At 46.9% G+C, this 16,993-nt stretch overlaps 1 protein-coding gene across 3 annotated transcripts; it reads right to left on the bottom strand.

Moving 5' to 3' along the window:
* Nucleotides 1-588: 588 nt before the first annotated feature.
* On the bottom strand, nt 589-16,672 carry SPATA2L (spermatogenesis associated 2 like). 3 transcript variants are annotated; one of them, XM_072117425.1, is made up of 3 exons: nt 16,567-16,672; nt 13,515-13,818; nt 589-4,065 (listed from the first exon to the last, which is right to left on the bottom strand). In XM_072117425.1, exons 2-3 carry the CDS (start codon nt 13,815-13,817, stop codon nt 3,136-3,138), a joined length of 1,233 nt encoding a protein of 410 aa, XP_071973526.1. In that variant the 5' UTR covers nt 13,818; nt 16,567-16,672; the 3' UTR covers nt 589-3,135. The 3 variants fall into 3 exon arrangements, with proteins under 3 accessions (XP_071973526.1, XP_071973523.1, XP_071973524.1); XM_072117422.1 differs by lacking the exon at nt 16,567-16,672 and adding an exon at nt 16,471-16,556; XM_072117423.1 differs by lacking the exon at nt 16,567-16,672 and adding an exon at nt 16,419-16,452.
* Between the last annotated feature and the right edge of the window lie 321 nt (nt 16,673-16,993).

Raw genomic sequence — 16,993 nt, 5'->3', positions numbered from 1 at the left:
GCTGAGCTACGGCAGCAACGGCAGTGTGCATCTAGCCTTAGCTGAGCTCCCAAGTTGTCGGTAGACTGCCAATCCCTTATATCAAAGTACTGTATAGATTAAAGCTGTTCGTTATCAAAGCCTGCTCTGACTGTAAACTACAAGCAATGCTAGAAGACTAGACCTTTTTAGCCCCCAGAATTTTGAAAGCAGCTCCGAAGTAGAATACAGATTTTTATCCCTTTGCGGTACTCACAGCCTAAGCACATACACAATAGGTAGGATAAACCAGTGTAAAGAGAAGTAAGACCATGGTTAATGACAAGCAACCAGATTGTACCTGTCTGTCCTTTTACCGTCGTTTCACACTGAGCACACTGACTCCTTGCATCATATCACTATGAGTTCAGTCTGAAACGGGACACTGCACGGTCTGGGATTCATGGACTGACCACGGCAGTGGGAGGCTGCCCTAGCTCTGCATGGAATTTGATCAGTTTCCCCAACGTGTCTACCCTTACTAGAATGGTTTTGAATAGTTTTATGCAGGACATAGTTGTTTGTATACCGTGACGAAAGTCTAATTTACTGTAATGTATTGTTTTAATAAATAAATGTGGAATATTCTCCTGAAAACATTCTAGATTTATTGAAACTTTTTATGAAAGGGTTTGTTCACCAGTTTCAGGTTTGTCGTAGAAATTTCTGGCAGTTGAAAATCTGTTCCATAAGGTTTATTGGCAATTTATTTTAAACACTATTGTAGTTTATTGCAGAACCTCAGGCACATTGCTGAAAAGTTCTTATATTTATTGTTATTTAACCTTTTCATTTTGACCATGTTGAAAAGAGCAATAGTAATACACAACATGAAGTCATGGTAGCCGATACACTGCTAAAAAAGCCAAGGCATATTGTTGTTACAGTTTACAATCCACAAAATGCTAATTTTTTTTTTTGCACATCAAGTAGTACAAAGCTGAGTTTTGTAAAGTCTTCAATATGGATCTGTATCCTATTGTTTCCAAATTTTGCCTCCCCTGACTTCATATAAAATTATATATATTTGCACTACTGTTCTGAAATTTTTACAAATTTTTTTTTTTTTTATAAATGGTACAGAGAAAGGAAAGGTTTCTCTTGCTTCTACACATATTTGATCAAATAATATCTTCTTATACAGGTAAAACTACACTATATAATCAGTAAAAATCATCTGATTCCAACACAGAATTTTTTCATTAGTCTTCACCATTCCTGAATAGTCATTGTCATCAATTCTTGATTTATCAAACTGTTTACCCCATAAATCTGGAGTAATTTGTGCCAAAATACTGTCTGAAATGCCTTGCGACACTTTTATTTTACTTCACATATAACAGTTTTACATAGTTTTTAGGCATTTTTTTTTCAACTACAACACCTATTTAACTATGAAGTAACAGACTTAAGCAACACTATGGTGTAAAAAAAAACATTAAAATAATATTATATATTTCAGTATAAACAATGACAAAAAGTGAATCCTTTGTGTATAAATGTAAGTTACCATTTTACTCAGGCTGAACTTGGTCCTATGTTTACTTAAGCACTTTACTGTTTGTAAGGGAATCTTTTCCTTTACATGTTTACATTTGGGCACTGTGCAACCTTTTCTGTTGTTGCTCCAAATTTGTCATTTGTTGCTTACGTCTGTTACTTCATAGTTAAATAGGTGTTGCATTTTGTTAGAGGATATAGTCATTGGCCCATGACCATTCCCTCTGGATACTTTATTGGTGTCACATTTTTTTCAACTAGTAAGAAAAAGGGCATGACCAAAAACGTATTATTCCTTTCCAACAATACAAAAATAAAGATAAGTAGATGGTACAACTACACAGTCTTAGGCCTATTGCCACACAAGAGACTGTGATGCAATTTACTTGCATCATGAGCTTGCCTGAATGTCCCGCCCAAATGAATCATAAGCATGTCAGTTCAGGAGAGCAGTGTGGGGACCTATAGTTAGCAGGATATTCTCAAGAGAGGAAATAGACATACCGGTACTCTATGGTGGGACCTAACTAGAAATAAGAAAAAAAGGGAAGCTGGAAGCCAGTTGCATCTCAGGGAGGGAGGGCAGGTGGGGATAGGGAAATGTATGTAAGCAAATTTGATAATTGTAAAAAAGTGTATTTTTTGTAAGAGGTCTAAGTACATGCAAAGTTATGAGCATGGTGCCCTGTGAAGGGCCATGCGATGTGCAGAATTGTTTTTAAAAATTTTTGTAAAACCTAATAAAGATGATATTAAAAAAAAAAAAAAGACTGTCAGTTCAGTTCCGGCCTCTAAGCCTTCAGGCTGGACATTCAGACAAGCTTACCATGCGAGTCTGGTGCAATTAAATCACATTTGCTCGTGGGCAATCGGTCTTAAACTAGATCAGATTTATCATCCAGCATTAGTCTGATAAATCTGGCGTAGAAGACTGGTCTGATGTGTGAAACATTGATAAATCTTCCCTACTATGTTAATTTGCCTCAATGCTGTCTCATGGCTAAAGCAGACCTGACCATAAAGAGCCTAGTTAGCTTATTGGGTGCTGAAACAAAGGGCTTATTCACATACACAGAAGAAGTCATATGTGTGCTGATGTTTTTCCCCCTTAGATGTTGCTAGGGAATAATGTTTTAACCAACCATTGATTTTGTTATAATTCAAAAAGTTATTCATTTTTTGTATTAGGAAAACACACAAATAACAGAGATGCATTGGCACTGGTAACACGCAAATCAAGTACATAGAAGATGTCAAGCACAGCAACAGACATATCACCACCTGAGCTGACTTGGTATGATCAAGTGCTATAGAGTCTGAATCAACACTGACAAGGAACAGAAATGAAGTGCAACTGTGAAAGGTCACATCTACCAAAGCATGGCCATTTGCCTCAGGTTGGGGCATCAGGGCAGCAAACTACCGTACTATACATCTGTGAGGGTTGAAACAGCGCTCTGAGTACCAAGAAGCTACACACTATGAGGCCCCATCTATATATTTATCACTTTCTTGTTTGTTTCTATAAGTGATCTGTCATATACAAAATGTGATAACTATGTTGGGAAAGATCCTGTTATGCCCTTTGCTGAGTCATGAACACATCACAGAAGTGCACTAGGACTTGCTCTTGTGAACGGGTATGCTGCTACAAAGGATCTCCAGGTCCATTAAGCTACGCTGAAGCCATAGCTGCTGATCTTTCTCCAACATAATCATGGTAGCTTTATGACCCTCACTCCGGCACTGGACAACACGCTCACACTTAATATAATGAAGCTGTCTGCAATGACTGCAGCGGTAATGGGGTAAATGTCCAGGCTGCAAACAGCAGTGGAGCTGGTGTTTCCTCCCTTGCTCCTCCATCACTGCTTGGATCTTCTCATACGGTGTCATTTGGGTAACCCTATGTTGTTTGTCTCTGCAGTCTTTCACAATGGAGCAGAAGGCGCTGTGGAACGTGTGGCATGGGACACAGCAGTGCTCTAAAGATTTATCTACAAATACACAGTCATGCATGATGAATTCCATCTGTGGTACTTGGGTTTGGGGTCTGTCATCCTTAGGGTGATGCCCATCAACCTTTATACAGTCCCCATTTACATGCTTATCCCAAGATTCATAGCAATGGTCACATAATGGTGGTTGGTATAAGACTTCTGCACTAGAAGTTCCAGTGTCACTCTCCACGCCATTAAAGGGACTGTACTGGACTACAGGGACTGTGCTTGGCTCTAATATCAGTTTTTGCAGTCTTTTCATACATGCATCTTCCCCACGCCAGCAACTTCTTTCTCTGATGAGATCGGCCCCATTCACCAGAGCAGATCCTGAACAGGACACGAGGTCAGCCAAGATGTTACACTCCATCTGAGCAGCCAGAAATCCAAGAGCAGCTATAGCGAGAATATCTGGTGTGGGTAGGACCTGTATCTTTAGACAAGTTCCATCTTCTACTGCTTGATAATTTAATCTTTTCAGGGCTTGTAATATTGTTTCCGGAGGGAAGGCTGTCTCCAGCGTGTGCACATAATGTCCAGAGTATGTCTGGTGGGAGAGGGAAACAAAGCAAAAATGAGAAATTAACAGGTTTTTCAAAAGGATGAATTCAGTAATGGGAACACTTACTGGATAGACCAGTAAAATTGGAGGGCTCTATGGCTACTGTCACACGGTGCGTTCTTTGGCCGTTCTTTGTGCGTTTTTAAAACGCATTGAAAACATATGCATTTTAAAAAGCATGCGGTTTTGTATGTTTACCATGCGTTTGGCTGGTTTGATTCCCGTATTAACATTTCCACAGCTGCTTAAACGTTCCCAAATGAAGAAAAACAGATTCAAACCAGTCGAACGCATAGTAAAGTTGGTGACACACATAGTGTTTTTGTCGCGTTTCTGCAGTGATTTTGAATGAGTTTTTCAAATGTTTGCGCTTTTTAAAAACGCAATGTTTGATGTGCATTAATTGCATTTGGCTGTATCTCTTTGAATTTGTAAAAACGCAGTCATCTTGTCCCTGCTGTTTGTGCATGTGTGTGTTTCACATGTTTTACAAAACGCAGACCACAAACGCATGCTTTTTCAAAAACGCAACCGCTTTGAAAAACGCAGTAAAACCGCACCTCAAAAAAAACGCCACGTTTAGACACAAAAACCCATTGAAAAAGCCAATATGCAAATTTGATGCGTTTTTTAAAAAAAACGGCATGTGTGTCACCAGCCTCACTCTCAAAGATACATGCGTTTTAAAACGCACACAGAACGCACAGTGTGACAGCGCCCTACATAATGAAATTGCCTACTGAGGGTGCAGTCACATTTTCAAAGCTGCTTACACTTCCAGAAATGAAGAAAAGCAGATTCAGGGTGCAGTCACATGTACCGCTAGTGCTGCAGGGGCAGACCTCGGCCCGATTATGTATGCGTTTCTATGGAAATGAATGCAATCGGTAACCAGAACCCAGGTGTATTGCATTAAAACAACGCAAGACATTGGATTGCTTGCGTATCCATAGAAAAGCATACATGATTGGGCCGGTCACACGCAGAGCTAGCGGTGACTGCACCCTCAAAGCAGTTTTTCAATGCGTTTAAAGAGGAATTGTCACTAGAGATGAGCGAGCACTAAAATGCTCGGGTACTCGTTATTCGAGACGAACTTTTCCCGATGCTCGAGTGCTCGTCTCGAATAACGAGCCCCATTGAAGTCAATGGGAGACTCGAGCATTTTTCAAGGGGACCAAGGCTCTGCACAGGGAAGCTTGGCCAAACACCTGGGAACCTCAGAAAAGGATGGAAACACCACGGAAATGGACAGGAAACAGCAGGGGCAGCATGCATGGATGCCTCTGAGGCTGCATAATCGCACCATTATGCCAAAATTATGGGCAACAGCATGGCCATGACAGAGTGACAGAATGAAGCTAGATAGCATGTAAAACATCCAATAATTGACCCTGACACTATAAGGGACGGCATGCAGAGGCAGCGGCAGCAGGCTAGAGAGTGTCATGGCGACATACCCTAAATGGACTCAGGCTTCAAACCAATGGGTGGCAGAGAGGAACCAAAGGAGGTGAGCAAGAAGCGCTCAAATAATATCGCTACATGATAAAAGTTTGCCAGTATATTTTGTGGATTACACAGCAGGGTGGCGACAAAGTTAACATGGAAGCCAGGAAAACAACCCAAAATTCTGCCTGACACAGCTCGTTTGATAAGGGGACCATGTATGGAGGCAGTGAACTAGTAGTAGATTAAAGGTGCTGCAGTTAAAACTATGTTAGTTGGATCTTGGGATGGAGCTGGCGCTCCGCTGCCAGGCGAGCTTTCGCCAATCCAAGCCCCTGTCTCTAGGCTACTCCCCAAACAGCACTTCTAAGAACCTTTTGTATAAGATCAAGTGTAGTAGCGTTCTTATAAGTTTGGGATATGGCGGATGAGGGGAATGTAAACAGATGCGCAAGAAGCGCTGAAATAATATCCCTAAATGGTAAAAGTTTGCCAGTATATTTTGTGGATAACACAGCAGGGTGGCGACAAAGTTAACAACTTTGATGTGGAATCCATGAAAACAACCCAAATTTGTGCCTGACACACCTCGTTTGATAAGGGGACGATGTATGGAGGCAGCTATATGGACGACTTTTGGAGGTAGCAATGGAGACAACGTGTGGAGGCTGCTATGGAGATAATTTAATTTGGATAGTGCCTGTATGTGGCAGTCCAAAAAAGTTTTCAAACCAGAGGAGCAGGTAGGTGGCCCTCCAGAAAAATGGAATAGATTGAGTGCCTGTATGTGGCAGTCCCAAACATTTTTCAAACCAGAGGAGCAGGTAGGTGGCCCTCCAGAAAAATGAAATAGATTGAGTGCCTGTATGTGGCAGTCCAAAAAAGTTTTCAAACCAGAGGAGCAGGTAGTTGGCCCTCCAGAAAAATGAAATAGATTGAGTGCCTGTATGTGGCAGTCCAAAAAAGTTTTCAAACCAGAGGAGCAGGTAGGTGGCCCTCCAGAAAAATTGAATAGATTGAGTGCCTGTATGTGGCACTCACAAAAATTGTTTAAAACAGAGGACCGGGTAGGTGGCCCTCCAGAAAAATTAAATGCATAAAGTACTATAGCTAGAGCCAGTGGGCCCTGTCAAAAAATAGCCAGTTTCCTCTGCTTTAGTGTACAAAGAGGAGGAGAAGGAGGAAAATGAGGAGGAGGAGGAGTGCATAAATTATTCAGGTTGAGCTTCCTTCACCTGGTGGAGATTGGAAATTATGAGAAATCCAGGCTTTATTCATCTTAATAAGCGTCAGCCTGTCAGCGCTGTCAGTCGACAGGCGTGTACGCTTATCGGTGATGATGCCACCAGCTGCACTGAAAACCCGCTCGGACAAGACGCTAGCGGCAGGGCAGGCAAGAACCTCCAAGGCGTACAGCGCCAGTTCGTGCCACATGTCCAGCTTTGAAACCCAGTAGTTGTAGGGAGCTGTGTGATCATTTAGGACGATGGTATGGTCAGCTACGTACTTCCTCACCATCTTTCTGTAAAGATCAGCCCTACTCTGCCGAGACTGGGGACAGGTGACAGTGTCTTGCTGGGGTGACATAAAGCTGGCAAAAGCCTTGTAAAGCGTACCCTTGCCAGTGCTGGACAAGCTGCCTGCTCGCCTACTCTCCCTCGCTACTTGTCCCGCAGAACTACGCACTCTGCCGCTAGCGCTGTCAGAAGGGAAATACTGTTTCAGCTTGTGCACCAGGGCCTGCTGGTATTCATGCATTCTCACACTCCTTTCCTCTCCAGGGATGAGAGTGGAAAGATTTTGCTTGTACCGTGGGTCCAGGAGAGTGAATACCCAGTAATCGGTGCTGGAATAAATTCTTTGAACGCGAGGGTCACGGGATAGGCAGCCTAGCATGAAATGCCATATGCGCCAGAGTCCCAACGCGCAAGAATTCACTCCCCTCACTGGCCTGACTGTCCATTTCCTCCTCCTCCAACTCCTCTTCTTCTGCCCATACACGCTGAACAGTGAAGGACTGAACAATGGTCCCCTCTTCTGTCTCGCCAACATTCTCCTCCTCTTCCTCCTCATCCTCCTCCACCTCCTCCGATATGCGCTGAGAAACAGACCTGAGGGTGCTTTGGCTATCAACAAGGGAATCTTCTTCCCCCGTCTCTTGTGACGAGCGCAAAGCTTCCGACTTCATGCTGATCAGAGAGTTTTTCAACAGGCCAAGCAGCGGGATGGTGAGGCTGATGATGGCGGCATCGCCACTGACCATCTGTGTTGACTCCTCAAAGTTACTCAGCACCTGACAGATATCAGACATCCACGTCCACTCCTCATTGTAGACTTGAGGAAGCTGACTGACCTGACTACCAGTTCTGGTGGAAGTTGACATCTGGCAGTCTACAATCGCTCTGCGCTGCTGGTAAACTCTGGATAACATGGTTAATGTTGAATTCCACCTCGTGGGCACGTCGCACAACAGTCGGTGAGCGGGCAGTTGGAGGCGGCGCTGCGCTGCCCTGAGAGTGGCAGCATCTGTGCTGGACTTCCTGAAATGCGCACAGATGCGGCGCACCTTCGTGAGCAAATCTGACAGATTGGGGTATGTCTTGAGGAAACGCTGAACTATCAGATTTAACACATGGGCCAGGCATGGCACATGTGTCAGTCTGCCGAGTTGCAGAGCCGCCACCAGGTTACGGCCGTTGTCACACACAACCATGCCTGGCTTCAGGTTCAGCGGTGCCAGCCACAGATCAGTCTGCGCCGTGATGCCCTGTAATAGATCTTGGGCGGTGTGCCTTTTATCGCCTAAGCTCAGCAGTTTGAGCAGCGCCTGCTGTCGCTTAGCGACGGCTCTGCTGCTGTGCCTAAAGCTAGCGACTGATGGCGCCATGCCCACGGATGGTAGTTCGGAGGAGGAGGTGGAGGAGGGGTGGGAGGAGGAGGAGGCATAGTAGGCCTTTGAGACCTGGACCGAGGTAGGCCCCGCAACCCTCGGCGTCGGCAGTATATGACCAGCCCCAGGGTCAGACTGGGTCCCAGCCTCCACCAAGTTAACCCAATGTGCCGTCAGCGATATATAGTGGCCCTGCCCGGCAGCACTCGTCCACGTGTCCGTGGTCAGGTGGACCTTGTCAGAAACGGCGTTGGCCAGGGCACGGATGATGTTGTCTGACACGTGCTGGTGCAGGGCTGGGACGGCACATCGGGAAAAGTAGTGGCGGCTGGGGACCGAATACCGAGGGGCGGCCGCCGCCATGAGGTTGCGAAAGGCCTCGGTCTCTACTAGCCTATAGGGCAGCAACTCCAGGCTAAGCAATCTGGAGATGTGGACATTAAGGGCTTGGGCGTGCGGGTGGGTTGCACTATATTTTCTTTTCCGCTCCAGCGTCTGGGGTATGGAGAGCGGAACGCTGGTGGATGCTGTGGAGGATCGTGGAGGCGACGATGGGGTTTTTGTGCCAGGGTCCTGGGCAGGGGGCTGACTATCAGCTGACACAGGGGAAGGAGCAGTGGTGTGCACGGCCGGAGGTGAACGGGCTTGGTGCCACTGATTCGGGTGTTTAGCATTCATATGCCTGCGCATACTGGTGGTAGTTAAGCTAGTAGTGGTGGAACCCCTGCTGATCCTGGTTTGGCAAAGGTTGCACACCACAGTACGTCGGTCATCCGGTGTTTCCTTAAAGAACCTCCAGACTTCTGAAAATCTAGCCCTCGCCGCGGGAGCCCTCGCCACGGGAGCTTCACTACGTGACACATTTGGCGCTGATGCACCTGCTCTGGCCCTGCCTCTCCGTCTGGCCCCACCACTGCCTCTTCCAACCTGTTCTGCTATAGGACTCTCCTCCGTCTCAGAAGCACTGTGTTCACCCGGCCTCTCAACCCAGCTTGGGTCTGTCACCTCATCATCCTCCTATCCCTCAGTCTGCTCCCCCCTCGGACTTCCTGCCCTGACAACAACTTCACCACTGTCTGACAACCGTGTCTCCTCATCGTCGGACACCTCTTTACACACTTCTTCCACTACGTCAAGAAGGTCATCATCACCCACAGACTGCGACTGGTGGAAAACCTGGGCATCGGAAAATTGCTCAGCAGCAACCGGACAAGTGGTTTGTGAGTGTGGGAAGGGTCCAGAAAACAGTTCCTCAGAGTATGCCGGTTCAAATGCCAAATTTTCCTGGGAGGGGGCAGACTGGGGGGGGGGGGGGAGGCTGAGGTGCAGGAGCTGGAGGAGTGCCGATTTCGGTGACATGGGTGGACTGCGTGGAAGACTGACTGGTGGACAAATTGCTCGAAGCATTGTCGGCAATCCACGACATCACCTGTTCGCACTGTTCTGGCCTCAACAGTGCTCTACCACGAGTCCCAGTAACTTCAGACATGAACCTAGGGAGTGTAGCTCTGCGGCGTTCCCCTGCTCCCTCATCAGCAGGTGGTGTCTCACCCCGCCCAGGACCACGGCCTCTGACCCCTGCAGTAGTTGGACGCCCACGTCCCCGCATTCGTCCTCTACCCCTAGCCCTCGGGTTAAACATTTTGAAAATGAAAGTTATAACTTTAATTTTTTTTTTACTTTTTTTTTGTGTTTTTTTTTTTTTTTTTTTGTGTTTTTTAGTTTTTAAAACCAAACGATGCTATCCTATTGCTATGGCTATTTTCTAGCCAACTATGAAAGCACACTGCTATGCCAGATGAGATGACGCTGAGTTATGAAAAAATAAACGTAAAATAAAAAGTAAATGGCAGACTGTGCCTAATTTCAATCAAACCCCTAATAAATTATCCCACTTCGGTCTTTGCGATGGATATGTGCGTCACTAAGCGCTAAACACAGCGGTCGCAAGTCTCACTCCAAATTCCTCACAATTGGCTAGTATATGCACTGCAGCAAGGACAGCCACCAGCAGATCAACCAGAAATAAAATATATATAACACTATTGTAGGCGTAAGTAAGCCGTTTGGATTCTCCTTTGGCTATTTTCTAGCCAAGTATGAAAGCACACTGATGAGATGACGCTGAGTTATGAAAAAATAAACGTAAAATAAAAAGGAAATGGCAGACTGTGCCTAATTGAAATCAAACCCCTAATAAATTTTCCCACTTCGGTCTTTGCGATGGATATGTGCGTCACTAAGCGCTAAACACAGCGGTCGCAAGTCTCACTCCAAATTCCTCACAATTGGCTAGTATATGCACTGCAGCAAGGACAGCCACCAGCAGATCAACCAGAAATAAAATATATATAACGCTATTGTAGGCGTAAGTTAGCCGTTTGGATTCTCCTTTGGCTATTTTCTAGCCAAGTATGAAAGCACACTGATGAGATGACGCTGAGTTATGAAAAAATAAACGTAAAATAAAAAGAAACTGCCAGACTGTGCCTAATTGAAATCCAACCCCTAATAAATTATCCCACTTCGGTCTTTGCGATGGATATGTGCGTCACTAAGCGCTAAACACAGCGGTCGCAAGTCTCACTCCAAATTCCTCACAATTGGCTAGTATATGCACTGCAGCAAGGACAGCCACCAGCAGATCAACCAGAAATAAAATATATATAACGCTATTGTAGGCGTAAGTAAGCCGTTTGGATTCTCCTTTGGCTATTTTCTAGCCAAGTATGAAAGCACACTGATGAGATGACGCTGAGTTAAGAAAAAATAAACGTAAAATAAAAAGGAAATGGCAGACTGTGCCTAATTGAAATCAAACCCCTAATAAATTTTCCCACTTTGGTGTTTGAGGTGGATATGTGTGTCACTAAGAGCTAAACACAACGGTAGCAAGTCCCCCTGCAAATTCCTCACAATATGGTACTAGCTGCACTACTAGTGCCAGCAAGCCCAGCCACAAGCAAACAAAAAAAAAAAAAGTATAACGTTATTGTAGCCCTAAGAAGGGCTGTTGGGCTCTTGGAGAATCACTCCTGCCTAACAGTAATCTACCTGCACACTAACGCTAACCCTGACCAGCAGCAGCTCTCTCCCTAGCGGCATCCAGACACAGAATGATCCGAGCAGCGCGGGCAGCGGCTAGTCTATCCCAGGGTCACCTGATCTGGCCAGCCAACCACTGCTATCGACGTGTAAGGGTACCACGTCATGCTGGGTGGAGTGCAGAGTCTCCTGGCTTGTGATTGGCTCTGTTTCTGGCCGCCAAAAAGCAAAACGGCGGGAGCTGCCATTTTCTCGAGCGGGCGAAGTATTCGTCCGAGCAACGAGCAGTTTCGAGTACGCTAATGCTCGAACGAGCATCAAGCTCGGACGAGTATGTTCGCTCATCTCTAATTGTCACCCATAAAAAACGCACTAGGAGCTGCCTACTAAAGTAAGCAGTTAGTAGCGCTGCTCCAATGACTTCCCGGCTTCATGCAGCACCTCCTCCTAGACCCACCCCCTCATGAATACGCCAAACTGCTTTGAGCTTGGTCCAGCGTTCTGAAGGTTCAGCACGGCAGTGTCTGCTAGCTTTATAAGAGGGTTCCGATAAAGCTAGTAGTTTATCACTGCTAAAAATGGAGTAGCGCTACTCCTGTGCTATGAACAGACAGTGACTGCACCCTGAGGGTAGTCTCACTGGCGTTTTTTTTTGCTTCAAAAACTGCATCTGAAAAACTGAACATTTAAACGCACCTTTAGGCTGCATTCTTATTGATGTGTGGCTGCTGTACCGTAGTAGGGTGGGCATACGTCGGCTCCACTCACCCCTGCCCCTCTCTCGGTAGAGGAACATTGCGCATGGTGCCGTTTTCTGGGAAAAGATAGGACATATCCTATCTTTTTACAGGGTACGGAACGTAGGGCGCCATGCACCCTTGCCCTCCATGGGGGACGTATATATGTCAGCCGTATATATATGTCCCCCATAGGGCTGTGTGAATGCAGCCTTATAGATACTTACGGATTGGTTTTCTCTTCCTGGCTTCAGTGATTTTTCACTGGTGCCTCAATTCACACCTTCAGATGCAGTTTTCAATGTACAAACCAGGAGTGAAGTGAAAAAGAAGAGGAGTAGTAGCACCGCTCAAAGATATGTTCTCACTCATTGTGATCCACACCTGTTTTTGGCTTTGAAAACTGCATCTGAAAAACTGAATCTTTTCAATGGGCTTTTTCACACGTAAATTTTTTTCACTGATCAGTGGTCCATTTAGAACCTGTTCTTTTTGTGTCCATTCACAACAGTGGAAAAAAAATGAGGTGTGAAAAACCCCATGTGACAAAATGGGTTCAGTGAAAAATCACTCATACCAGTGTCCAAGTCCACCCTAAGGCTGCGTTTACATGTGGCGTCTATGTTGCGTTTTGTTGTTAACATTTGCATTACAAAATGCAAAGATAACACAATGGGGCTTATTTTCTAATGGTCAGCGGATCGCATTTCCGTCGGACTGTTCATGGTATTCAGGATTTGCGCTGCTGGGACAGGGATTTAGAAGGGGAGTGTGTCTCACGCGATTGGATTTTGGCACAGCGGCACCGGCTTTCATGCGACTAAAATGGGGGGGGGGGGGCGTTGGACGATCCAACTGATTCGGACTAAGCGTGGCATTTAAGATTAAAATTGAGTCGCAAGCGATGCACTTACATGCACCGGGAAGAAGGTGAACTCCGGCAGACCTGAGCGGTGAAGCGACAGATGCAGGATATCGGGAGCACGATGTTAGTGAATCGCGGCACAGTGCACTGTCGTCAAACAATGCACTTTTGGAAACTCCTCCGGACAGGTAAGTAAATGTAGCCCAATGTGTTAATGATGTGTTAACAAACGCAGACAATTTAATTAGGCAAATCTCTCCTCAACTGTTGTATTGCATTTCAAAACTCAATGTAAATGCCACGTGTGAAGGCAGCCACAAGACACTGGCAAGATATAGTGACAAACCATCAATTAGAAGGAAGGGGGTAAAGGTATGTAGAGTTGATGTTGATTTAGAATTATTTACTCCGGTCTTTTTCTAAGATAAGACATAAAGCTACTACTCACTTTTATTGTTTGGAACTCTTTCCTCCATGGAGTGAAGTAAAGATGGAGAGCTGTCTGCTCCAGGGTGTAAAAGGCACCAGCCAAATGTTCAAGTGTAAGGAGAAGGTCCGTCTTACCCTGGAGTCCACAGCCAATTAGGTAGAAAGCGTCATTCTGGAGAACGTTGTGAAGGTCTGGGTTTTCCAAAATCCTTTGTCTCACCAAGTCAATGGTCTTCTTATCTGTGCATGGAGTAAATGTTCCTTCAGAGGAAGCACTGTGCAGCCAGTTGTTGTACAGAGCAAGGAGGGAGTCTGCACTCATCCTAGGAGATACATGGAAGATAACGGTAAGATCTACATGACATGAGCCAGTGTAATAGATGGACTTCCCTATAATAAAGGTCCCGTACACTTTCAGAAGCTGTTTAATTAACTCGACTCCACACACACACACTTCAGGGTCTGTGTTATGGAACCTGAAAAAAAGCTGTCTGTGGTCACCTAATAATGGATCTTCTGCTGACTGCAACCACCCTACATTGTGACCGCTGCTGACTGTCCTCGCCCTATACTATATTCTCCAGTGTCATCCATCTACATTGTGTCCTCTACTAACTGTGGTCAGCCTATACTGTGCCATCTGCTGACCAGCCCCACCCTACACTGTGCCATCTGCTGACTTTACTCAAACAAAATTGTGCCATCTGCTGACTGTCCCCATCCTACACTGAGCCCTCTGCTAACCGGCCCCACCCTACACTGTTCCATCTGCTGACTGTCCCCATCCTACACTGTGCCATCTGCTAACCGGCCCCACCCTACACTGTTCCATCTGCTGACTGTCCCCATCCTACACTGTGCCATCTGCTGACTGTCCTCACCCTACACTGTGCCATCTGCTGACTGTCCTCACCCTACACTGTGCCATCTGCTGACTGTCCCCATCCTACACTGAGCCCTCTGCTAACCGGCCCCACCCTACACTGTTCCATCTGCTGACTGTCCCCATCCTACACTGTGCCATCTGCTGACTGTCCTCACCCTACACTGTGCCATCTGCTGACTGTCCTCACCCTACACTGTGCCATCTGCTGACTCTCCCCACCCTACATTGTGCCATCTGCTGACTGTTCTCACCCTACACTGAGCCCTCTGCTGACTGTCCTCACCCTACACTGTGCCAACTGCTGACTGTCCTCACCCCACACTGTGCCATCTGCTGACCGGCCCCACCCTACACTACACCATCGGCTGACTGTCCTCACCCTACACTGTGCCATCTGCTGACTGTCCTCACCCTACACTATGCCATCTGCTGACTGTCCTCACCCTACACTATGCCATCTGCTGACTCTCCCCACCTTACATTGTGCCATCTGCTGACTCTACACACCTTACATTGTGCCATCTGCTGACTGTCCTCACCCTACGCTGTGCCATCTGCTGACTGTCCTCACCCTACACTGTGCCATCTGCTGACTGTCCTCACCCTACACTGTGCCATCTGCTGACTGTCCCCATCCTACACTGTGCCATCTGCTGACTATCCTCACCCTACACTGTGCCATCTGCTGACTGTCCCCACCCTACACTGTGCCATCTGCTGACTGTCCCCACCCTACACTGTGCCATCTGCTGACTGTCCTCACCCTACACTGTGCCATCTGCTGACTGTCCCCATCCTACACTGTGCCATCTGCTGACTGTCCCCATCCTACACTGTGCCATCTGCTGACTGTCCTCACCCTACACTGAGCCCTCTGCTGACTGTCCTCACCCCACACTGTGCCAACTACTGACTGTCCTCACCCCACACTGTGCCATCTGCTGACTGTCCTCACCATACATTGTGCCATCTGCTGACTGTCCTCACCCTACACTGTGCCATCTGCTGACTGTCCCCATCCTACACTGTGCCATCTGCTGACTGGCCCCACCGTACACTGTGCCATCTGCTGATTGTCCCCATCCTACACTGTGCCATCTGCTGACCGGCCCCACCCTACACTGTGCCATCTGCTGACCGGCCCCACCCTACACTGTGCCATCTGCTGACTGTCCCCATCCTACACTGTGCCATCCACTGACTGTCCTCACCCTACACTGTGCCATCTGCTGATTGTCCCCATCCTACATTGTGCCATCTGCTGACTGTCCTCACCCTACACTGTGCCATCTGCTGACTGTCCCCATCCTACACTGTGCCATCTGCTGACTGTCCTCACCCTACACTGTGCCATCTGCTGACTGTCCTCACCCTACACTGTGCCATCTGCTTACTGTCCTCATCCTACACTGTGCCATCTGCTGACTGTCCCCATCCTACACTGTGCCATCTGCTGACTGTCCTCACCCTACACTGTGCCATCTGCTGACTGTTCTCACCCTACACTGAGCCCTCTGCTGACTGTCCTCACCCTACACTGTGCCAACTGCTTACTGTCCCCATCCTACACTGTGCCATCTGCTGACTGTCCCCATCCTACATTGTGCCATCTGCTGACAGTCCTCACCCTACACTGTGCCATCTGCTCACTGTCCTCACCCTACACTGTGCCATCTGCTGACTGTTCTCACCCTACACTGAGCCCTCTGCTGACTGTCCTCACCCTACACTGTGCCATCCGCTGACTGTCCTCACCCTACACTGTGCCATCCGCTGACTGTCCTCACCCATTTACCTCACCCTCTGATGTGTAAGATCTTCCCCTATTGCACCCTCTGCTGACTGTCACTACCCTATACCCCTATACTTCTACTATACCATCTGCTGAATGTCCACCACATACTGTTGTTGTCACCAATGTATTTTGTAATGAGCACTAATAAAAACCCCGCTTTGTAGTTTCCCAAATATTCCCTTTTAGACCTCTAGACCTGTCATCCTGGTTTTCACCACTAGTTGATCCCCGAGTCCTCTCACCTACTGATAGGGGACATCATGTCCCCTCTTCCTGTGACCCCACTAGACATACCTTTCTACTGCTCCTTCGCTTATACTAGCGCCGGACATCGCTCATAAGCGCCGCCTACTGGCCGTGAACCCCGCACAGTCCCCCAAGACCTCTCACCTGCTGATCAGCACCAGCCTCTAAGTGACTTCCTGGTTGCGCCCCGCCCATGCCAGTGATAGGACCACAGCTAATGATTGACGTGATGAGTTGTACAACGATTGGTCTATTATTCTTAACTCTCTCCTGATAGGTGGAGAAGTTATTTTTCGGCACGTCTGGACCGTGGGTCATTGAACTATGCGACTGAGGAGAAAGAGGAAACGCGTTTTATATGTAAGGAAGACCGTGTGTACTGCGACCTGTAGTCCCACAGCGGACCCAGACCGTCAGCAGCACGTGCAATCCTATTCTCCAGCATCACACGCCCGCAGATTATTACATAGATATGAATATGTGCACTCACATTCACCAACTTATTATTAAGGTACCAGAGGCCATGTACATTGTATTATACCATAGGGGTCATGTACATTGTATTATACCA

This window comes from Engystomops pustulosus, chromosome 7, assembly GCF_040894005.1.
Source record: "Engystomops pustulosus chromosome 7, aEngPut4.maternal, whole genome shotgun sequence".
Classification (NCBI taxonomy): Eukaryota; Metazoa; Chordata; class Amphibia; order Anura; family Leptodactylidae; genus Engystomops; species Engystomops pustulosus.
This window is presented reverse-complemented; position numbering and strand designations above follow the sequence as displayed.